Below are 23,005 nucleotides of genomic sequence, written 5' to 3'. Positions count from 1 at the left end.
GCTGTACCCCAGGGCCCTGCACACACCCGGCTGTACCCCAGGGCCCTGCACACACCCGGCCGTGCCTCGGGGCCCTGCACACACCCAGCCACGCCCCCGGGGCCCTGCACACACCCAGCCACGCCCCCGGGGCCCTGCACACACCCGGCCGTGCCCCAGGGCCCTGCACACACCCGGCCGTGCCCCAGGGCCCTGCACACACCCGGCCGTGCCCCGGGGCCCTGCACACACCCGGCCACGCCCCCGGGCCCTGCACACACCCGGCCACGCCCCAGGGCCCTGCACACACCCGGCCACGCCCCAGGGCCCTGCACACACCCGGCCATGCCCCAGGGCCCTGCACACACCCGGCCGTGCCCCCGGGGCCCTGCACACACCCGGCCATGCCCCAGGGCCCTGCACACACCCAGCCATGCCCCCGGGGCCCTGCACACACCCGGCCATGCCCCAGGGCCCTGCACACACCCGGCCGTGCCCCCGGGGCCCTGCACACACCTGGCCGTGCCCCAGGGCCCTGCACACACCCGGCCATGCCCCAGGGCCCTGCACACACCCAGCCATGCCCCCGGGGCCCTGCACACACCCGGCCATGCCCCAGGGCCCTGCACACACCCGGCCGTGCCCCCAGGGCCCTGCACACACCTGGCCGTGCCCCAGGGCCCTGCACACACCCGGCCATGCCCCAGGGCCCTGCACACACCCGGCCATGCCCCCAGGGCCCTGCACACACCCGGCCATGCCCCAGGGCCCTGCACACACCTGGCCGTGCCCCAGGGCCCTGCACACGCCCGGCCATGCCCCCAGGGCCCTGCACACACCCGGCTGTACCCCAGGGCCCTGCACACACCCGGCCATGCCCCAGGGCCCTGCACACACCTGGCCGTGCCCCCGGGGCCCTGCACACACCCAGCCACGCCCCCCAGGGCCCTGCACACACCCGGCCGTGCCCCCGGGGCCCTGCACACACCCGGCCATGCCCCAGGGCCCTGCACACACCCAGCCATGCCCCCGGGGCCCTGCACACACCCGGCCATGCCCCAGGGCCCTGCACACACCCGGCCGTGCCCCCGGGGCCCTGCACACACCCGGCCACGCCCCCCAGGGCCCTGCACACACCCGGCCGTGCCCCCGGGGCCCTGCACACACCCAGCCATGCCCCAGGGCCCTGCACACACCCGGCTGTACCCCAGGGCCCTGCACACACCCGGCCGTGCCCCAGGGCCCTGCACACACCCAGCCATGCCCCAGGGCCCTGCACACACCCGGCCATGCCCCAGGGCCCTGCACACACCCGGCCGTGCCCCAGGGCCCTGCACACACCTAGCTGTGCCCCAGGGCCCTGCACACACCCAGCCATGCCCCAGGGCCCTGCACACACCCGGCCATGCCCCAGGGCCCTGCACACACCCGGCCGTGCCCCCGGGGCCCTGCACACACCCGGCCACGCCCCCCAGGGCCCTGCACACACCCGGCCGTGCCCCCGGGGCCCTGCACACACCCAGCCACGCCCCCAGGGCCCTGCACACACCCGGCTGTACCCCAGGGCTCTGCACACGTGGATTTCTCCAGCTGCGTTGTGTCCCCAGCTCCTCTCCTGACGCGGCATCAGGGTCTCCAGCCTGCCGCTGGCGCCTCACTGTTCCCATGCGGTTGCTGGGTTGCACGTGTGTTCCCTGCGTTGCCGTCTCTCTGCCTGTGGCATCGACAGTGGCGTTTCTGGAGCCTCTCGTGGCACCAGGCACATGCGCGGTGCTTTGTGGGTCAGAGGCAGTAGGGACACAAGCAGGGTGGGACGTGGCTGGCGTCTGTCATGGCTGGGGCTGGCGCGGGGTCCTCGTTGTGTTTTTATTCTGAGCAGGAGGGTCCTGGGTGGCACGAGAGGCTCCTGTCCCAGCACTGTCGGGGCCAGAGCTGTGTGGGTGGCAGGCGTGTTGTCACCCGTGTGCAGCTGCGCTGGAGCTGGGCCGCCCCGGCAGGGCTGTGGGTGCTGAGGTCAGCGCTGTGGCCCAGGGAGGGGCTGCCACTGCCCCGTGCCAGGCCCCTGCAGGAGCCGCCACTTCCTCCCCTGCGAATGCCAGTGCCCCCCGGTTCTGGCCAGGGCAGCCGTGGCTCTGGGTGGCCCCCGTGGAAGTCTGGCCTGAACTCCCCGGGTCCAGGTGAGGAGGGGCTTGGCAGGCTGGGAGTAGCCCTGGTGTGCAGCCGCCTCCGAGCCACTCCCGTGGGGCCAGAGGAAGTGCAAGGAGGAAGCGGGGGTGTCTGTCCCTGGCCAGCCGCAGGGACAGGAAACGGCGTTTCCCGGAGGGGCTGTGCTCGGAGCGCAAGGTCTGTCTCATCCCAGGGTGACCCGAGGGGGCCTCAGGGCCCTCGCACCGCCATGCACCAAGTGGTGCTGCACCCTCGTGCTCTGCCTGGGTGCCTACAGGCTGGAGCTGCTGGGCTGGCGGACTGGCTCGGGGCAGAGGCCCAGTCAGGGGACCCAGGGACCACTGGCTCGCGCTGGGCAGGCCGGGGAGCAGGCGCAGCAGTCACAGGGCTGTGGCCCAGTGACCCCTAGGGATGTGGGGGGCACTCCAGGGAGGGGTCGGGGCTGGATCTGGGGGTCTCCAGAAAGGTGGTGTCTTCCTGATGGGCAGCCTGGGGCCCCCTTGGCCTGACATCCCGTTTCCCACCACCCTTCCCAGCCCCCGTCCCAGGCACCCGAATGAGGGCACGTGGCTACGACCATGTGGGGCTGGCGGTGCAGGGACGGCCAAGGCGTGGAAGCTTCCGGGCACGGGAAGCCGGAGCCATGCCTGTGCTCCTCTGCGCTCTCGCCTGGGGAGGGGGGCAGGGGTCCCTGGGGGCGCGGGGCCTCTGGGCCACGCTCTGACACTGGAAGAGGCACTGAGGAGGTGGTGGCCTGGGCAGTGCCCGGGGTCAGCTGCCACCCCTGTCCTGGGTGTGTTTGGTCAGAGGAGAGTTTTCCCCACCTGCGGTGGCCCGGGAGGCGGTGGCCGGGCTCTGGGGTCTGCGCTGTGGCCTGCTTGGTGGTGGCCGCAGGAAGCCCTGGGCGGCCCCTTGCTGCTCCCCTGGGTCCTGCCCTCACGCGGCTTGGGGCGAAGCCGGCACCAGAGCCTTCTTGGCTGCCTCAGACGGGCGGGCGGAGGGGTGGCCCCAGAGAAGCGATCGTGCCGTGGGGTCTGGCCGCCCGCTATTCCCCCGGTCTGTGGGTGTTGGAGATTGTTCATCTGAAAGGCAGGGTCAGAGCAGGGGAGCGAGGGGGCCTTCCATCCGCCGGGTCGCTCCCCCAGCCGCGTCTCCCGAGTCGGGCAGCGTCACAGGCACTCGGGCTCCCACTGCCCTACAGATCACGGTCAGCAGCGGGCCGGGGGTGGTGCTCGCCGGCTCCGGGGAGGGACGGTGCTTGTGGGCAGCGGCTTAGCTCCCTGTGCCGCGTCCTAGTGCCCAACCCGTGAGAGAACAGAGCCGGTGTGCGTGGGCCTGCAGTGCTCAGGAGCGCAGTGTGGCGTCTGCACAGAGCTGGGGGCACCCAGAGTGACCTGCCTTCCAGTCCACTTCCCCACACGCTTGCCCTGGGAACAGAGCGAGCCCAGTGCTCCGCGTGGGAGCCTGGGGGCAGGCCGGCGGCTTGGACCCCCCGGAACGCCCCTCGCCCTCCGGGGACTGAGCCGGCCGCGCCCCGGGGCCCGCGTGCCAGGCTTGGCAGCGAGGGCTGCTTCAGGAGCTCCCCAAGGGTGCGTGAGGTGGGGCTGAGGCCACGGCTGCAGTGGAGGGCCACAGAGGAGGCCTCTCGCAGCAGCAGTGAGGCCGGGCAGCTGGAGCCCGCGGCCTCTGCCCCCTTGCTCCACAGGTGCCGGCCCTGTGCCCCCGTGTCTGGCCGCCGCCCTTCTCCGTCGCCTGCCTCTGGAGTCGTTCCTCCTGAACGCGCGCTCTCCCACAGGCTTCGCACCTGCTGATCCCTCTGGCTGGGCCAGGCCCCCACTTCTGAGAAGCCCTCCCGGATTGCCCTTTCCACGGGCAGTGGGAAGGGTAGGCGGAGCAGGGGTAGGGAAGGGTCCAGTCCCTGTGAGTGAGGGGTGCGTGTCTGGCACCATCCCCCCACGCCCGCCCCAGCAGGCCGATAGCAAGGTGGTGCCCAGCAGCTGTCCCCTCCTCGGTGGTGTGGCACACTCGTGGCCAGCTGGTCACTCTGTAGCCACTCCCTCTCCTGGGAGGGCTCTGTGGGGGAGGGCAGCGGGGAGAGCAGGGCCAGCTTCCGGGGCAGGCACCTGCTGGTTCTCAGCTTGGCCACAGGGCTCACCAGCGTCTTGCCGGGTCCCTGGGGGCTGCCACCACCTCCAGAGTGCTCCAGTGTGTCTGGGCCCATGCCTTGCACAAAGCGGGCCATCTGGGGTGGGCCGGGCAGTGGCTGCCCCTGGCCAGTGCGTGCAGGCCGGTGGGTCCCTCGTGCCTGTGGGGATGGGGCAGGAGGTTTCCTGCTGCTGGAGCCCAGACTACAGCAGGAAAGACTCGGGCTGGACGCGAGGAAGGACTTCCTACTCCTTGCTCCTTTCCTGGGTGTGATTGTCGGCCGCTCCGTTCAGGTCCTTATGTCTGTGAAGCTGAAAGACGCCCCCCGGCCTGGGGCAGGGAAGCCCACAGATGGCCATGTGGCCTGGGCGCGATGCCCCTTGTCAGTGGGAGGGTGGGCCAGGCGCTTCCTCGGGGTGGGGGGAGCGTGTCTGCCCCTCCAGGAGGGGGCGGTGCAGGCCCTGCTGTGGGGTCACTGCGGCTTGCTGTTCCGGCACCTTCTAAATATACCCTCCGAGGGCCGTCTTATCTCGGCCTCGGCCGGGCCCACTGCGCGCAGCCGCGTGCCTACTCCACTGGCGGCCACCAGCACCTACCCAGCCGGCGTGCAGCCGGTGCCCCGCCCTCCTGGCCGAGCCTTGCCCCAGGCCCCTCCTGGAAGGTCACCCTTGGGGTAGGGTTTCCCGAGCGGCTTCCAGGTGGGTGGCTGACCGCCTGGTGCCCTGCACCCTGGGCAGGTCCTGCAGCCTCTCTTGGCTCCCCCTCCTGCAGGGAGGTTCAGAGTGGACAGGAGTGGGCGGGCCCCGTGGTGGAGTGTGTGGATCGCAGCCCCTGGGCGGACACTGCACGCTCCTGGCTCGAGCTTGGTGCCCAGACAGCTCCCTAGACGCCAGCTGTGGGGTTCCAGCTGTGGCCCGGACCGGAGGCTCGCAGGGCGACAGGTGCTCCCAGCACCTGCTGCCCGTTTCTGTCAATAAAGTTTTATTGGACACAGGCATCTCAGCTGAGTAGCTGGAAAACAGGCCAGCAGCCCGGCCCCGCCTCAGACGCTTCCTCTCTGGTCCAGGGGTTGCGAGACCCACTCTGGGCCCCTCCCCTCCCTCTCCTGCTGGGCCTCTGCGGTCAGCCAAGGGCCATCCTGAGAGTTCCTTCCCTTGAGCGCCCCCTAGAGGACTTGGAGTGACTGCAGGGTGCCCCTCCGGGGGCTCACAGAGGTGCCCTGCTGGGGAGTGGAGGACCTGGGGAGAGCGTGGGCCCCCGTGGAGTCCTGCCAGCGGCCGCCTCCCCTGTGCCGGCCTCCAGGCTACAGATGTCACCGCTCGTGTGAGAAAGCAGGCTCAGGAAAGCCCCGTGGAAGCGGGGGCATGCAGGCAGGAGAGGCCCCCCAGGCCCGGCTGCCACACGTGGGAGGGGCTGGAGGCCTCCCTGCTGGGGTGTGAGTGTGGGTGTGACGGGGGCCCTGGCCTATGTGTGTGTGTATGAGTGTGTGTGTGAGAGGGTGTGAGTGTATGTGTGTGTGTGAGTGTGGGTGTGACGGGGGCCCCGGCCCAGCGGGATGTCCCCCAGCCCAGCCAGCCTGGGCTCCCTGCCCACACACTGCTGGGCCCCGGGGACGTGGGAGCCTTAGTGTGTGTGTGAGTGTGTGTGAATGTGTGTGAGTGTGGGTGTGACGGGGGCCCCGGCCCAGCGGGATGTCCCCCAGCCCAGCCAGCCTGGGCTCCCTGCCCACACACTGCTGGGCCCCGGGGACGTGGGAGCCTTAGTGTGTGTGTGTGTGTGTGTATGTGAGTGTGTGAGTGTGAGTGTGTGTGAATGTGTGTGAGTGTGGGTGTGACGGGGGCCCCGGCCCAGCGGGATGTCCCCCAGCCCAGCCAGCCTGGACTCCCTGCCCACACACTGCTGGGCCCCGGGGACGTGGGAGCCTTAGTGTGTGTGTGAGTGTATGTGAGTGTGTGTGTGTGAGTGTGTGTGAATGTGTGTGAGTGTGGGTGTGACGGGGGCCCCGGCCCAGCGGGATGTCCCCCAGCCCAGCCAGCCTGGGCTCCCTGCCCACACACTGCTGGGCCCCGGGGACGTGGGAGCCTTAGTGTGTGTGTGTGTGTGTGTATGTGAGTGTGTGAGTGTGAGTGTGTGTGAATGTGTGTGAGTGTGGGTGTGACGGGGGCCCCGGCCCAGCGGGATGTCCCCCAGCCCAGCCAGCCTGGACTCCCTGCCCACACACTGCTGGGCCCCGGGGACGTGGGAGCCTTAGTGTGTGTGTGAGTGTATGTGAGTGTGTGTGTGTGAGTGTGTGTGAATGTGTGTGAGTGTGGGTGTGACGGGGGCCCCGGCCCAGCGGGATGTCCCCCAGCCCAGCCAGCCTGGGCTCCCTGCCCACACACTGCTGGGCCCCGGGGACGTGGGAGCCTTAGTGTGTGTGTGAGTGTATGTGAGTGTGTGTGTGAGTGTGTGTGAATGTGTGTGAGTGTGGGTGTGACGGGGGCCCCGGCCCAGCGGGATGTCCCCCAGCCCAGCCAGCCTGGGCTCCCTGCCCACACACTGCTGGCCCCGGGGACGTGGGAGCCTTAGTGTCCTGTGTGTGGCCGTCCCTGAGTCCCCAGCCCGGGGCTTCTCGGGGCACCTGTGCCAAGGGGCTGTGGCATGTGGACGGGGAGCCGTGGCCGAGGCGCGTCCCTCAGGACTCGGGGAGACTGGCCGGGGCTTGGCTGGCGGCCACAACGGCGGCTCAGGGCTTCTCTTGTCCTGCAGGTTCCTGCTAGGGGACAGCCGTGGGTGTTCAGGGTCTCAGGCTCGCACCGTCTGGCCTGGGGGAGGGGCGGCGAGCAGGGGCCCTGGCCCGCTCTCCCTCCTGGGCAGCACCGCCTGGGGCTGTTTACCACCCCCCAGGGACCTTGCACCGGTGGCGTGGCACGGAGGCCTGCTCTGTCCCGGGTGTGTGCATCGGCCGGTGGGGGCCTGGCCCCTGCCCCGCTCTGTGGCGGTCTCCCTGCCACGCGTGCCTAAGCCCAGGTCCCCGTCTCAGCCGCTCCTCGGCACACAGCCGGGGCTTCGAGGACAGCCTCAGTGGGGTGCGGCCACCGCTGCCGGCCGTGTGCAAAACTTTGCCGTCTTCCTTTCTGGGGCGCCGCCAGCGGGTGGCTGCACACGGCAGGAGTCTCTGAGACCCCCCCCCCCCAGTGCCCTGCCCTCCCCTGCACGGCAGAGCACAGAAGCCGTCCTGTGTGACCTTTGTGTCAGCGCACCTGTCCCCGCCCTGGCCTGCCGCTGGCCCCCGCGGAGGCACCCACGTGGCCGCTGCTCCCTGCACACAGGCAGTGGCGATATCGCAGTGATGTCCGATAAGGCGCTGGCCGTCCCCTGGGCTGGTTCTCAGGTCCCTCTGCTGCCACGGGGAACAAGGAGGGCATTGTCCCTGGATGGCCCCGGCCCCCTCGGGCACCTGGGCACCGGGGTGCACGCTGTGTGCGGACGCTGCTGCCCGGGCCTCAGCGTCTGTCTCGGAGCAGGGGCTCAGCCCAGGGCGTGGTGGGACCCAGAGACACAGCATTCAGGCCCAAGCCCCCCACCGGCAGGGACCCTGGTGCGGCCTCTCCAAGCTCCCAGCTCTGCCTGGGACAGGAACAGAGCGGCAAATACAATAAAACTCACTTCATGTGGAGCAGAGCGAGGCGGGTTCCACGTTTCTCTCCCAAGCTGGTTAAAGCGTCTACGTATTTGGAGAGCCGCCCGGCCTACCATGTGCCCGACCTCGGGGATGAGTGGCCTGGGCCGCCCGGGCATTCGCCTCAGTGTGGTCCCGAGGAGGGGTTCCCAGTACACAGCCCGCTCCCGCCTGGCCCTGTGAGGTGGCCCGTTCACTCCAGGTCTTCCTGGCCGAATCCTCCCCTCCTGGGCCGGGCTCGGGCATAGGCCCTGGTGGCAGTGCCTTGCCCACCTGGGTCCCTGTGTCGCCTGAGCCAGCCCAGCAGGCAGGGGGCCTCTCGGTCCACGCCACAAATCCTGGCTGCTCTTGCTGTTTGCTGGGGGCCTGCCCCGGCTTGTGTCCCCTGGCTCTGCTCCCGCTGAGGCCACCCCAGTGGCCAGCATGCCCTTGTGCCAGCGTCCCCGTGATGTGTGCAGAGGATCAGTGTCACCTGTTTCACTGCTGGCTGGGTGCGTGGTGGCGGCGCCTGGTCCCCAGGGCACTTCCTGGTGTTGGGCCGGCGTCGGTTCCCATGGGGCCCTGGCCGGTGGTTTTGGCCATATCTTTGTGGGGAGCGGGCTGAGAGCTTCGGGGCATAGTCGTGGGCCCAGCCCTTGCCAGGAGCCCTGTGAGGGAGTGGCTGTAGGTGCTGAATTCTGTCGTGGGAAAGCCGAGGCCAGGAGCTGCCTGAGCCCTGTGGCCATGCAGGGGCAGCCGGTCGGCTGCACGTCCCTTTGTGCAGTGCCCGCCCTGCCCCAGCTGTGCCCGGTGGGCCTGGGGAGCGCATGGTGGCACCTCCTGCCCCGGTGGCACCTGCTCTTCCTCTTGGCCCGGCCAGGCTGTAGCTGCTTCTGCTTCCCTGCCCCGTAGTGAAAGCACACACCGGGAGGATTAGCCCTGGCTGCCCCGCACGGGAGCCCCGGGGGGAGGGATGGCTGGGCAGCGCCAGTGTGCACCCAGGTCGGGGCTGGCCGAGCCGGTTGCCATGACCACACGGTGCTGCTGTGCCCCCAAGGTTGGGCTGGGTGCCTCGTCCAGCCCGCAGGCGCTCCTCGGTCCGCGGTGTGGCAGAGTCCCTGTCAGCCTGAGCAGACCGTGCTGGGCCAGGTGGGCAGTAGGCAGCAGGTCCCAGCCGTGGCTCCTGTGCGTCCAGCATGCGATGGGGGTGGGAGGGGCCGGCCTCTCAGCCTGAGGGGCAGCCGTCCTGTGGGGGTCTGTGAGGGGCCTCCGGCGGGACAGGTGTGGCTGGGCCTGTGCAGAGAGCGGGAGGAGCCGGCTGGTCTGGGGCCCAGGGTGGGGAGGGGGAGAGCAGAGTGGTGTGGAGTAGAGCGCTGGGACCCCGCCCTGCAGGTGGATCTGACGGGCAGGTGAGGGGGGGCCCCTGCAGCAGAGGGTGGGGGTGGGGAGGGAATCAGGACGTTGGTGCTGGGGGCCCTCAGGGGCCTGGGTGGGCCTCGGAGCCCCACCTGCCCCAGGGAACTTGACACGGGGCAGTGTGAGTGGGACGGGCAGGGGCTGCTTGCAGGGAGGGGCCCAGCCTGTGGGGAGAGTGGGGGCTCTGGCCCACGGGGTCCCTGCATGGGGCTTTCTCGGGTCCTCGGGACTGTGGGGCAGCCCCCTGCTGCTCTGGCCCTGGGACCACACTCAGCCAGGGAGTTGGAGCCTCGGGAAGGGGCGGGCTGGGGGGCCCCTTATCTCTGGCTGCGGCAGGATCAGAGCTCAGACAGCCGGGCCAGGCCCGGGGTGGGGCGTGCTGCGCCTTCCCTTTGATGGCCCCGGAGGGGGGGCAGCAGCCATGCCCTGCAGCCTCAGGATCCCCACCGGTGGTGCCTGGCGGGGGCGGGGAGCTGGCTGCTGTGCCGGCGTCGCCAGGCGGCCTTCCCCCGGCCCTTGGAAGCGTATGCGCGCTGCTTGGTGGGGAAGGGAGGCACGCAGACATTGGCAGCTCTAGCACCGTCCAGGTCCGGAGTACTCCGTCCCTCTGCCACTGGGTCACTCGGTGCCGTTCAAGTCTAGAACGTTCCGCCATTGTGACCGCTGTCTCGGTCATTCTGAAGGCCATTGGGGTCTAGAACAGCCCCCCACTGACTGCTGTCTGGGTCTAGAACATTCTGTCACTCTGAACGCTGTGCAGGTCTAGAATGTTCCGTCATTCTGACTGCTGCCGGGTCTGGAACATCCATCCCGGTGGAGGGAGCCACACCGGTGGCCGCCTGCTTTCTGTGTCTGGAGGGGCGGCGGGGGCGCATGCCAGGTCCCTCCATGGGGCTCAGTCCCCCCGACGGCTGGGGCAGCTGGGTGCTGGGTGCTGGGTGCTGCGCGAGCTGACCGCCACGCCCTGCTGCCTTGCAGGTTCCTCATCGTCCTGGTCTGCCTCATCTTCAGTGTGCTGTCCACCATCGAGCAGTATGCCACGCTGGCCACGGGCACCCTCTTCTGGATGGTACGTAGGCGCTGGGGGACCAGTGAGGCGGGGGCAGCTGGCCCTGGCCGCGCCTACGCTGTGGCGCCCCCGATGCTGGAGGCCTCCTGACCCCCACGTGTGCCTGTGACAGGCAGGGAGGGCGGAGGGAGGAGCGTGCCTGCGTGGTTCCAGAGGGCTTCCTGGAGGAGGCAGCTCCTGAGAAAGGGAAGGATCGGGGGTCCTGGCACACAGCTGCTCCCACCCCGGTCACCCCGTGTCCACCAGTGTCCCTTCACCGTCCCAAGCCGCCAGCCCAGCACGCCTCCCTGCCCTTGCGCCGGCCGCCGAGACGTCCCCTCCCTCGCAGCCCTGGGCCTGGTTGCCGTCCGGCTGGGCCCCGCGCGACCCCGGCTGTGGGGCCGTGAGTTCTGAGCTCATCTTTCTTTGCTTGCTGCTGGATTCGGGGCCGTGGGTGCGGGGTGGGAGAACCCGCCCTGCCCTTCCGGCTGATCTGTGGCTGCGTGGCCGGCGCCGGGCACCCTGTGCTGTCGCGGCCTCGGCACCGCTGGTTTGTGCCCTGCTGTGGCCCCCATCCCCATGCATTCTGGGTCCGCTCGCCCGGCCCCAGCAGGGAGCCCTGTCTGGGGAGGTGGCTGAGCCCCAGGGGCATCGCGGGAGGGGAGTGGCCACCGCGTGGCACAGGTGTCCGTGTTGCTGGGTCCTCCCCCCCCCCCCCCGCCGTAGCCGTGCGCGTGGCAGGGCGGTGGGCACTTCCAGGGCTGGGCTGCGTACTCTCCATCTGCTCGGCACAGGCGACACCGGGTGCTGGTGTCCCCAGGGACGCCGGCTTCTCTCCCTCCCTCCCTCCCTCTCTCTCTCTCTCTCTCTCTCTCGTCGGGCTCGTGCTCACCCAGGTTCCAGGGTCCTTGCAGTTCGGGGCTCATGGTGGGCAGTGGCCCCACAGCATGCGTCCCCCTCCCCCCATGGCCCCGCTCCCTGAGCAGCCTTCAGGCCCCCAGCTGGGTCAGCGCCCAGTGGGCGAGTGGCCCTGCGTGTGCGCCTGGACGGCGGCAGTCCTGACACGCGCTCCTCCGTGGGGCTGGGGCTCAGGGCCTGGGCCTGGAGCCGGGCTGCACGACCCCCCCCAGGCTCCGTGTGTGCGTGTGTGGTTGTGCGTTGGTGTATGCACACGTGGCTGTGCGTGCACCTCTGTGTACACAAGCACATGTGTTCTCACAGCAACAATGCATGGCTGTGCAACTCGGTGCGTGTGCACACGTGTGGTGGCGTGTGCATCTGGGTACATGCGTGTGTGTCACAGCATGGCAGTGTGCGCGGGTGGCTTTGCATCCACGTGGGCGCATGCACGTACAAGTAGCTCGTGCATCTGCATGTAGTCCGCGTACGTGTGTTTACAGGGATGTGCACGTGTGTGGCTAGCTGTGTCCGTGTGCACACGTGGCAGCATGCTCACATGCGGCTGTGAACGCACACGGGGGATGCACGTGTTTGTACAGCGTGTTTAAGCTTGCGTGTGTAGGAATGTGAGTGGGAAGTTTGTGTGCACATGTGTGTGTGTTTTGGCCACACGTGGTCTGTACTGATGTGTTGACACAGCACATGTGCATGGGTGTGTGGCGTGTGTAAGTATGTGGCCACACCTGTTTTGTTCAGCTCGGATCTGGGACAGCTGCTCCCTTAGCCCAGGGCCTTGGGTCGTCCCCCTGCTCTGATGCCTTGGGGCTCCCGGGGATGACAGGAGCCCCCAGCTGTGGGGGCTGGGGACAGCTGGGGGCTGTGGGCTCCGAGGGCCCCAGGTTCAGGGCTAGGCAGGGCCTGTCTCTTGGTCCTGGTGCAGTGGCCCGGGGAAGGCTCCCATACAGACCCAGCTCACAAGGACCCCCTAACCTGTGCCCTGAGCTCCGTGTGCCCCTGGCAACATGGACATACAGGGCTCCGAGGTCCCTGTGTGGAGTGTGTACCCCAGGCCCTATGACACATGGTACAGACGGCCAAGGGAACACTCCCCCTCCCGCTGTGGGAGTGGCAGGCCCCGGTGGCTGAGGCCTCCTGTCCCCAGGTGTCGTGGCTCGGTGCAGAGAGGTAGCCCAGGGGCCGGGCAGTGGCTGGGGGCTCCTCCTCAGGCCCTGGCAGCCCCTGCTGGCCATTGCCTCCTGCTGTGGAACCTGACATCTGTGGGGACTGCCTGCCCCCTGGTGGCCATTCTCTGAACTGCAGCCGCTATGTCCTGGGCTCCCTCACCCCTGGCCCCAGGGCCTGGGTGCTGCGGAGGCAGAGTCCCCGCCCCGCGTGGCCCTCAGAACCGTTCCTCCCTGGGGAGGTGGCCACAGCGGCCTCCCGCCTGCCCCCCCACCATGCTCCTCCAGCCCCCCCCCACTCCCACACAGCAGTTGGGGGGAAGAGGATCCTGAAACAAACGTGGATCCCCCAGAAGCTGCCCTCGTGCTCTGGGGTTCTGGGGTGAGCTCTGGCCTCGAGCCCTGGCCCCCTCCGTGGCCCCCAAGCTTCCTTTGCACACACTGCATGCAGCCGGCTGGCTCTGGTGCGTTGTGGCACTGGCTTCCTGTCAGGCTGTGGCGTGCGCCCTCCCTGACCCGTGTCTGTCACTCCTCTGCCCCGAGCCCTGTGCCTCCCTTGCTTAGTGGCATGGCACGCTCCCTGAGAGTGGCCACACTGCCCACACCCAGCGGGCTGCTTGCCTGGCCTCAGACATCCCTCCTGGCTGCCCTGCAGGGGCGCTCCTGTTGCTGTGCGGCCGTGGGCCTCGGTTTCCCCACCTGTGGCACAGGGGAGTCGAGGAACAGCCTCAGACTTTGCCCCTCCCTTCAGCTGTGCCAGGCGTTGGGGTCCGGCCTGGGACCCTGAGATTGGTTTGGCTCTGCAGGGACAAGGAGGGTTTCCCGGGGGGAGGGTTGGGGCAAGGACGGAGCTGGGTACCTGCTGGGGGGCCCGAGACAGGACGGGACCCCTCCCCCTCGCAGCTCACAGCCTCAAGGGGTGGGTGAGCGCAGGACCCTGGCTCGTGGTTTAGAAGCTCGGGGGTGGGGTCCTAGCAGGGAACAGGTTGGCTGGGGTGCGATCTAGGGCTCAGGTCCCTGGGGGGTGAGAGCGCCAGCCGGCCCCAGACAGGGAGAGTGGGACAGAGCCGGCCTCGGCTGCAGGGACACCAGGGGGCGCCCTTGTCACGTGCAGCCTGGAGCTGCTGGCCCAGTGCAGGGGTGCTGAGCGGGGATCCTACACCACAGGCTTGGGGAGCCCCCGTGGGCCAGAGTAGGGGTCCCACATTCATGGGGGAGGGGTCAGCCCCCGCTGCTGCTTCCCCAAGAGCTCCGTGGCCCCTCCTGCTCCGTGCACCTGGCTCTGCGGTGCCGAGCGCTCTGGGCGGCCACGCGGGGATCCAGGCATGTGTGTGGGTCTGAAGAAGCCATCTGGGAGGAATCTTGCCGGGCTGGGGGCACAGCCTGAGGTCCACTCGGCCTGCCGCTGGCCTGTGGCCGCCCGGGGAAGGTGGCTGCCGCCGGTGCCGAGTCCGGAGGAGACTGTTCACACGCGTGTGTGCATGGGCGTGCCTGTCCTGGGAGTGTGTTCCTGGTTTCGGGCGGCCTTCCTGTCTCCCAAGGCCTGCTGCTGGTGGGGGGCCCCCTCCTCTGCAGCATGAGACCCTGCCCCAGGCCCAGGTGAGGGGCTGGTTTTGTCTGGGTCCTACACAAAGACCCGCGACAGGGCGCCCCACGTCCCCGGCCTGGGGGCGGCCCGGAGGCCTGGGGGATGAGGTCATCGCTCCAGGCTTCCTCCCTGGGCCCCGCCGGCCGCCGCTGACCCAGCCCTCCCGCCAGCTGGATCCTCGGCGCCCCGCTGCCCCTCAGCCCAGGGCCCGGCCCTCATGCTCTGGGCCTCTCCTTCCCAGCAGCCACGTGAGACCCTGTGGGGCCTTGGGGGGCCCTCAGCCCTGCTGGGTCCCTCTTTCCTGTGGAACAAGGTCGGGCTCTGTCCTCGGGCCCCTGGGCCCCCGGGCCCCAGCCCCGGCCCCTGCAGCTCCCGCCAAGCACACCCTCCGCTGCCAGCTCTTCCTGGCGCCAGACCCAGTACCTGCCGTGGCGGCGTCTGGGGTCGCGTGGGCCCCAGGCTGACCTGGAGCCTGCGCGTGCGGTTGGCTGAGCCCCCGCGCCATCTCCCCTCCTGCAGGGCCCAAGCTTGGGACCGGCGGGTGGCCCAGGTTTTCCACGACAAACCCCAGGTCTCTTCCCTCCTGGCCCCTGCCCAGCTGGTGGACTTGGTCCCCCGTGGCCGTGGGGACACCTGCTCCCCTCTCTGGGCTCTAGGGCTCCTGGGAGGAAGTTCCCTCCCCACACAGAACCATGACCTCAGTCCCCTCGTCCCTGGCATGCAAGAGCCCCCACCAGGCTGTCCACGGCCTCCCATGGCAGGAGCTGGCCTCACCCAGTGCCCAGCTTCCTGCGTGTGTGCAGCAGCGCCCACTATGTGCCAGGCCTCAGGCTCAGTGAGTGTGGGGGCTGCTGCCCGGCCAAGCTGGGGTAATCTGCAGGCACGAGCGCCCCGAAGGAGTCCCGCCTGTCTGCCCACCCCTGGGAGGCAGGGGCGTCGGCCTGTGCACTGAGGTCTGGGCTGCTGTGGGGGCAGGGGCTGAACCACAGTGGACACCTACTACAGGGAACCTGGGGGGCAGGTGGTGGCACGGAGGGGTGGGCCCGAGCCAGGACAGCCGTGGCAGGCGAACATGGGGCTCCCTTGGGGGGTCGCAATCTAGAAGCCCAGTGCATGGTGGACCCCCAAGGCCACAGGGATGGCCAGCCCTTGCCCAGGGAGTGAATGGTGAGGACCCTTGGCCACGTTTGGGCTCTCGGCCGGGCTGGGAGTGTTGAAGGACTTTTAGAAGTTTCCTCCACACTGAACCGCAGTGGAGACAAAAGCCCCCCCGCCCCCACCGCTGAGCCCACGAATCAAGGAGTGCGGGAGGTGGGCACTGGGGTTCTGCCTGCAGACAGGCAGGTGCCAGGTGGTGCGCAGGCAGCCAACAGGGGCTGAGCAGCTTGGGAGCCCGGGACGGGCACAGCTGGGCCTCAGGCTAGGAGGTGTGTTTTTGCTTTTTAAGATTTTTGAAAACGTGTTTATCTGGAAGAGAATGGGTGCACGCCTGTCTGCTGGTTCCCTCTCCAAACGCCCTCGACAACCAGGCTGGGCCAGGCTGCATCCAGGAGCTGGCGCCTCAGCCCAGGTGCCCTGCGTGGTAGCAGGGGCCCGATGCCCTGAGCTATCAGCTGCCGCCGTTAGGGCACATGGGGACAGGAAGCGGGACTTGGAAGCAGAGGTGGACCTGAACCCGGGTTCCCTGGCATGAGATGGGGACATCTCGGCCGCTGGCCACTGGCTGCCCCAGCGACCTTTCAGTCCTGCCGGAGCCCTGTGGGCCGGGGACTTCCTGGCACAGGTCAGGCGTCAGGCCCGCCCTCTACAGGCCACGGGGAGCAAGGTTTGACCACCAGCAGCCACTTGGCTGTTGGAAAACCAGCTGCATGGGGCCTGCACTCTGCTGTAGCCGTGGGGTGCTGGCATCCCATATGGGTGCCGGTTCGAGTCCCGGCTGCTCCACTTGTGATCCAGCTCCCTGCTAATGCACCTGGGAAGGCAGTGGAAGATGGCCCACGTGCTTGGGCCCCTGTACCCCCATGGGAGACCTGGAGGAAGCTCCTGGCTTCAGATCGGTGCAGCTCCAGCTGATGCAGCCATATGGGGGGTGAACCAGCGGATGGAGGACCTCTCTCTCTCTGACTCTCTCTCTGTCTCTCTCTGTCTCTCTCTGTCTCTGTCTCTCTGTCTCTGTCTCTCTGTCTCTGTCTCTGCCTTTCTGTAACTCTGCCTTTCAGATAAATAAGTAAATCTTTTTTCCTTTTTAAAAGCTGTGCACATACGTGAGCCTCCGTGAGACAGTGGCGTGGAGGCTGCTTCCGTGACACAGCTGCCTGATGGAGGGACACAGACGGCAGCCCGTGCCGCAGGGCATGGCCTGAGGCCCGCACTCCCAGGGTGGCAGGGCTGCGGCGCGCTGGGGCTGCGGCTCGTAGCCTGCCAACCTCCCCTGCTCTGCCGCCTCCTTCCTCACGTACCGTGTGCCCGGTGTCGGTCTGTGCGAAGGATGCCGGCGGACTGGCTCCAGCATGACCTCCCCTGCACAGACCCTGTCTCTAAAGCCCCACATGTGGGTTTAGGAACAAAACGGTGCAGCCGTAACCCTGGCCGTCCGCGGACGCCGTAACCGCAGCCCTCAGCCTGGCTGCCTGTTGTGTGACTGGAGTTCCGTGGGCACCGGGCCACGTGCGCTCGTGGGCGTGGTGTCTCCGGCTGCCTTGCTGAGGCAGCTCCAGCAGCCAAGCCCGTGGCCCACGGGCGGTGCATGCTCCGGGTGCGGCCTCACCGTGCAGGGCGTCCCCATGGCTGTAGCTGTGGACAGCCCTGGGAAGGCCCCTGGGGCCATGCTGCCCCGCGGGGCTGTCACTCCCTCTTCCCAGAGGTTTTGGTTGCAGACTGTGGCCATGAGCTGGGCTCCCTGTTCTGGAATGGTCCGAGAGCACACTGGGGACCATGTGGCCCTTTACCCCTAGAACGAGGGCCTTGTCACCTGTCCCCGATTTCTCTCCCTGCTGGGCTGACCTTCCCTTCGTGGTCTCCCGCTGGGGTTGGGGGGCTGGGGTGGACGTGGCAAACTGGGGATGGTGCCTTGACCTGGGGCGTCCACGTGGGGCCGAGTTGGGAGCCGGGACATGGCTGACACCCTGGCCGGGTCCCCTGTCCCTGGACCGAGGCTCGTGGGGCCTGGGTTGGCCACCATCCTGCCTGGAGGCAGCTGTGTGCGAGGGGGACAGCTGGCGTTCCTGCACGCGGGGCCTGTGCTCTGCAGACAGCCGTGAAAATGAGACGGGTCGGCTGCTACCGGAACATTCCCTGAGCACAGGGGCCGCGTGGTGAAGCCCGTTCTGCAACAAAGACCCCCTCTGTGAGGCCGACGCCCAGGCCAGGATTGTTGTCTGTCCAGACCCTGGCAGGGGGAGGGGCTGGGCTGGATGCTAGAGAGTTCTGGAACCTTCTGGAAAATTGGGGAACCCAATGCCGTACAAGTGGTTTGCGAGAACTGGGTTGGGATTTGGGGGCCACCAGGCAGGGAGTGGATGGGAGACAGCTGGGGTAGGGGTGCCTGCTCCCCAACTTTCCCACCAGGAGCCCCTGCTGCAGATCTCTCCCAGGCGCTACTCCCTGAAGGAAGAGGGCTAGGGTCCTGCCATGTGCCTGCCGGGGAGTCCTGTGGGCCCCAGTGCGCTGGCCGCTGCAGATCCACTGGGCAGCTAGGGGCCCTGCTGGCTGCCCCCCTGCCTGTGCTCTGCTTCCAGCATGGACGCCTGGGGCACGTGCAGAGGAGGGGGCAGGCTCCTGGCAGGTCGATGCCCGCTGTCCACTGTCTCGGCTGTCACCTGCGGGCTGTGTTGCCTGTGGGCCACAGACCCAGCTTCCTGGAGCCCCGCCCGCCCCAGGGAGTGACCTGCGGGGGTGTGGGCCCAGGGCCTTGTTTCCCACTGGGTGTTGGCGCACGCTGGTGCCTGCTCACCTGGGTGGGTGTGCGTGTGCACGTGTGTGTCTGCCCACACTCCCTTCTCTTCCCTGCTGCTCTCAGAGTTCATGATTCAGCTGCAGGCACAGTCGCCACTCGTGGGCTAGGGGGGCGGTGCATGGGGTGGGACCGCGGCCCAGCAACAGGGCCTTTGTGGGAAGTGACGGTGGCCCGTCTTCAGGGGCCTCAGGCTGCGGGGAGAAGGGGTCCCCACGTGGGCCTTTGTTCTCCGTGGTGTGTGAGGGGCGGCCTCCCGGGGCCCCGAGGCCCAGGACAAAAGTCAGTGCTGGGGCTGGGGCCGCCTGCTGTGGGCGCGGGCCGCTGCCTCGGGCTTAGTGGGATTAGAGTGTGCCGGCCTGGGACAGGTGTCTCCTTTATGCTCGGGGCTGGAGCGAGCCTCGCCAGGGAGAGCCACGTTGGGCGGGGGCTCGGGTCAGGGTTTTGTCAGGTCCTTGTTTTCACATCTGACCCGGCCAGCTGGAGGGCCTTGCTTTAAGCACGGGGTAACAGCTGACATAACATCCCGGGGACGGCTGAACGGCCGGGCCTGGCACCCGCACTCCACTGGGGCGCCCTGGGGGCTGCCCGGGGGGGAGTCGTTGGGGATAATAGCCTGGGCTGCGGCGCGGGGCGCGGCTGGCCTGCGGGTCTGCCAGCTGTCCCACCCCATGGGCAGGGGCCTGCGGAGGGGGCTGGGCAGGTGCCAGAGTGCTCCCCCGCCCCCACCCAGGGCGCTTCTCAGCCTCCCCAGACGCCCTGGCGGGGGGGGGGGGGCAGGCACGCTGGGCAGCACCCAGGTCTCCCCAGACCCCTGCTGGGCTGGTGGCATCTTGTGCTGGATTCTTGGGGTCCCAACTGCAAAGCAGGGGTGGCCAGGGATCCTGTGTGGAGCCCGTGGGTCCCTGGGCCAGGGGCTACTCTGCATGCCTGTCTGGAGGAATGGGCTTTGGCCTCTGGGGGCTGTGGGGTTGTGGCCATTGGGGGCGGTGCCTCTCCCCACACAGGCAGGGCCCCTGGGCACCCGAGAAGGTGTGCCTTTGGCCTTTGCAGCCTGGCTTCCTTGGGCGGAGACCTTGGCCCAGAGCCTCGGCCCAGGGGTCCCGCTCTGAACCTTGGTTGTGACCAGGAGACTGAGGAGCAGGTGGAAGACACTGGGAGACGTGTGGACACACAGCGTGGACGTGTGCAGGGCACCAGGTGCATGCAGGGATAGATGTGTGTGAGCGGGCCCGTGGCACACATGCAGGGACGCCTACAGGCAGATACATGGTACACACGTGGGGACAGTGTGGCGCTCTCAGTCTGCCTGGAGCTGGGGCCCGGTGCAGTTGGCTATGATCTGGCCAGTTTCCGAGCTCCGTGTGCCAAGGGGAACTCGTGCATTAAGACCACGTGTGCTGGGCACTGGGGATGGCGCGCGTCCTGTCCTCCTGTGAGGTTCTTGAGCTGGGCCTAGGCCAGCTGGGGAGAGTTGAGGCCGATGGCCAAGTTTCCTTCAGGGTGGGGACCAGGCAGGGGTCCGTTTGTTGTTCGTTTCCCTAGGCCCCATGGTTGCTAGGGTCTAGGATGAGCACTGAGCTCCAGTGACCTGTTCTCCCAGGGTGCCGCTGGCGGGACTTCGAGCTGCGTGTCCACTCAGTACGTGGTGTGCCTCATGGCCAGCCCCAGCTGACTGGGGGGTTAAGTGAGGACGGCCAGGAGACCCCTGGGTCCTGGGGAGATGCCTTTTGTCCCGGGAGCTGGGAAAAAAGGAGGGTGTCTCTCTCCTTTGGCTCCACTGGGGCCAAGGCTGGGCCCTTCCTGTACGGCTCCTGAGCCCCTGGGCCTCCCTCGTGAAGAGGTGGCATTGAGGCTGCAGGTGTGGGGCCCCTGGTTGTCGTGGGCTGTGCCCGAGAGGAGTCAGGGAGACTCCCCAGGAGACCCCGGGAGACTCCAGGAGGTGATGGGCCTCCAGGCCCCACAGCTGAGCTGGCGGCTGCCTCCTGGCCGACGTGGAGTGGCAGGTGGGGTTGGGTGTGGAGGAGGGGCCGCAGTCCCCAGCACAGTGCACCGGCCCCACGCGGCCGCTGCCGGAACCTCAGCTGCACCGTTCTCACTTCAGAAGCAAAGCTCCGTGCTCTCACAGAGCCCCAGGCTCACCACACGTGGCTGTGTGTGGACACGCCCATGCCGAGAACCGTCCCGGTGGCCAGCATGGCGAGCCCGTGCTTCACCTCTGCCTCACCCCTGCGAGTGTCCCTATGCCCTCGCCCCCACTCAGGTGCCCGCTGACCTGCCTGCTGCCAGACACTCGTGGTCTTCCAGAAGGTCATGGAAAACATACATTATGAGAAATTTTCTTCACCAAAATGAACTTAGCCTTTAATTCCATTCTTGCACAGGCTTTTAAAAGATCTATATGTTTGAAATGCAGAGTTAGGTCTTCCATCTGCTGGTCCACTCCCCAAATGGCTACAGCGACTGGGGCTGAGCCAGGCGTTCCGCACAGGTCTCTCACTGAGTGCAGAGGCCCGAGCACTCCGGCCGTCCTCTGCTGCTTTCCCAGGGGCATTAGCAGGGAGCTGGTTGTCAGGTGTGCCCGTCGCCCGTTCCCCTTTGTGGCTGAGTGATGCTCTGGCACGGGCCGCAGTCTGGATGCAGCCATGTGCCGATGGCTCTGTGGCAGGGAGGTCTTTGTGAGCAGTCCATTTCCTTTTCCTCTCCCAGGGTGGTTCCTAGGGACGGAGCGGCTGGGCGACTAGGAACGCGGCCGTTCCACCGTGAGACGGGCAGGCTGCTCTCTGAGGAGGCGGTACCCTGCGAGGTGAAGTGAGCCGGGGCGCAGCCGTGTGCACAGCCCGTGCGTGGGGTGGCTGGTGTTCACGTGGCTTTGCCGAGCTGCAGTGGCAGTGCCCTGGGTCTTCCCACAGCGCTCCTGCCCTCCTGGGCTCTCCCGCAGCGCCCCTGCCCACATGGATCCTCCCGCAGCACCCCGCCCTCCTGGGCTCTCTCCCATAGCGCCCCTGCCCTCCTGGGTCCTCCCGCAGCACCCCGCCCTCCTGGGCTCTCCCACAGCACCTCTACCCTTCTGGGCCCTCCCACAGCACCCCTGCCCTCCTGGGCTCTCTCCCACAGCGCCCCTGCCCTCCTGGGCTCTCTCCCACAGCGCCCCTGCCCTCCTGGGTCCTCCCGCAGCACCCCGCCCTCCTGGGCTCTCCCGCAGCGCCCCTGCCCTCCTGGGCTCTCCCACAGCGCCCCTGCCCTCCTGGGCTCTCCCACAGCGCCCCTGCCCTCTTGGGCCCTCCCACAGCACCCCTGCCCTCCTGGGCTTAGCACCCCACCCTCCTGGGCTCTCCCACAGCACTCCTGCCCTCCTGGGCTCTCCCACAGCATCCCTGCCCTCCTGGGCTCTCCCGCAGCGCCCCTGCCCTCCAGGGTCCTCCCGCAGCGCCCCTGCCCTCCTGGGTCCTCCCGCAGCGCCCCTGCCCTCCTGGGTCCTCCCGCAGTGCCCCTGCCCTCCTGGGCTCTCCCGCAGCACCCCTGCCCTCCTGGATCCTCCCGCAGTGCCCCTGCCCTCCTGGGCTCTCCCACAGCACCCCTGCCCTCCTGGGTCCTCCCGCAGTGCCCCTGCCCTCCTGGGCTCTCCCACAGCACCCCTGCCCTCCTGGGTCCTCCCGCAGTGCCCCTGCCCTCCTGGGCTCTCCCACAGCACCCCTGCCCTCCTGGGTCCTCCCGCAGTGCCCCTGCCCTCCTGGGTCCTCCCGCAGCACCCCTGCCCTCCTGCCCGCCATCCTGGGCTCTCCCACAGCACCCCTGCCCTCCTGGGTCCTCCCGCAGTGCCCCGCCATCCTGGGCTCTCCCACAGCACCCCTGCCCTCCTGGGTCCTCCCGCAGTGCCCCTGCCCTCCTGGGCTCTCCCACAGCACCCCTGCCCTCCTGGGTCCTCCCGCAGTGCCCCTGCCCTCCTGGGTCCTCCCGCAGCACCCCTGCCCTCCTGCCCGCCATCCTGGGCTCTCCCACAGCACCCCTGCCCTCCTGGGTCCTCCCGCAGTGCCCCGCCATCCTGGGCTCTCCCGCAGCGCCCCTGCCCTCCTGGGTCCTCCCACAGTGCCCCTGCCCTCCTGGGTCCTCCCGCAGTGCCCACCATCCTGGGCTCTCCCACAGCACCCCTGCCCTCCTGGCTCTCCTGCTAGTGCGTTTCGCTGCATCTTTTTGAGACCACATGTTTTAAATTTTGCAAAATCGGACTTTCTGCTTTTTTTCTTTTTATGCCACATTTAGGAAACATATCCCAAACATGTGGTTCCTAGGGTTTCCCTCCCATGGTTCTGTAGCTCCAGTGCTTACGCGTGGGTCTGTGACGTGTCTGGAGTTGATGTCTGTGTATCAGGTGGGCCCTGGGTGAAGTTCGTATTTTTTCCTATGGATGTGAAATTGTCCCAGTGCCATTTGCCTGTTGGAAAAGAGTTTCCTTAACTCTGGAATGGCCTGGACGCCTCCTGAAGCTTGAGTTGTGTCCCGGAAGTCGTGGGGGTCTCCCTGGGACCTGTGGGTCTGTCTGCGTGCCGCGCCGTGGCCGTGGCCATGGCCGACAGGGCTTGGAGAGTTCTGGTAGCGCCTCTCACTCTGCTTCCCCTTTCCAGGTCCACTGATCCGTGTCAGCTTCCACCAGAGGCCCCGGGTGCTTCCTTGGGGCTACCCTGGCCCAAGAGAGCTACGTAGGGAGAAGTGGCGTGTCCCTGGCCACACGCTGCCTGTGGGGCCTCATGGCTCTCGGCACTGGCAGAGCCGGCCGTGGTTCTCCGTCCGCGTTTGCCGTGGCGAGTCTTTGTCTTGAGTTCTGGCTTCCCGCTGCAGATCCGTCTTGCGTCTCACAACCTGACCAAGCGCACTTTCCCTGTGGGTTTTGGGCTTTTCTGCACCAAGCAGCCATGTGCCTGCATTGGGGATTTCACTGTTCTCCCCATCTGGCCTCTCGCCCTGCCCAGCCCCCTCAGCTCCACGCCCA

At 68.1% G+C, this 23,005-nt stretch overlaps 1 protein-coding gene across 3 annotated transcripts in view; it reads left to right on the top strand.

Moving 5' to 3' along the window:
• Positions 1-23,005, top strand: part of KCNQ1 (potassium voltage-gated channel subfamily Q member 1) — a 275,965-nt gene that overhangs the window by 34,652 nt on the left and 218,308 nt on the right. For 2 of the 3 annotated variants that reach the window (XM_070058232.2, XM_089306936.1), the window contains exon 2: positions 10,325-10,415. The exons of the other annotated variant lie outside the window; for it this stretch is intronic. In XM_070058232.2, coding sequence (XP_069914333.2) covers positions 10,325-10,415 — 91 coding nt within the window. The remainder of the gene's footprint in view (positions 1-10,324; positions 10,416-23,005) is intronic. 3 annotated transcript variants of the gene reach the window in all.

This window comes from Oryctolagus cuniculus, chromosome 1, assembly GCF_051225735.1.
Source record: "Oryctolagus cuniculus isolate XC-2025 breed Fujian yellow rabbit chromosome 1, ASM5122573v1, whole genome shotgun sequence".
NCBI classification, from domain to species: Eukaryota; Metazoa; Chordata; class Mammalia; order Lagomorpha; family Leporidae; genus Oryctolagus; species Oryctolagus cuniculus.
This window is presented reverse-complemented; position numbering and strand designations above follow the sequence as displayed.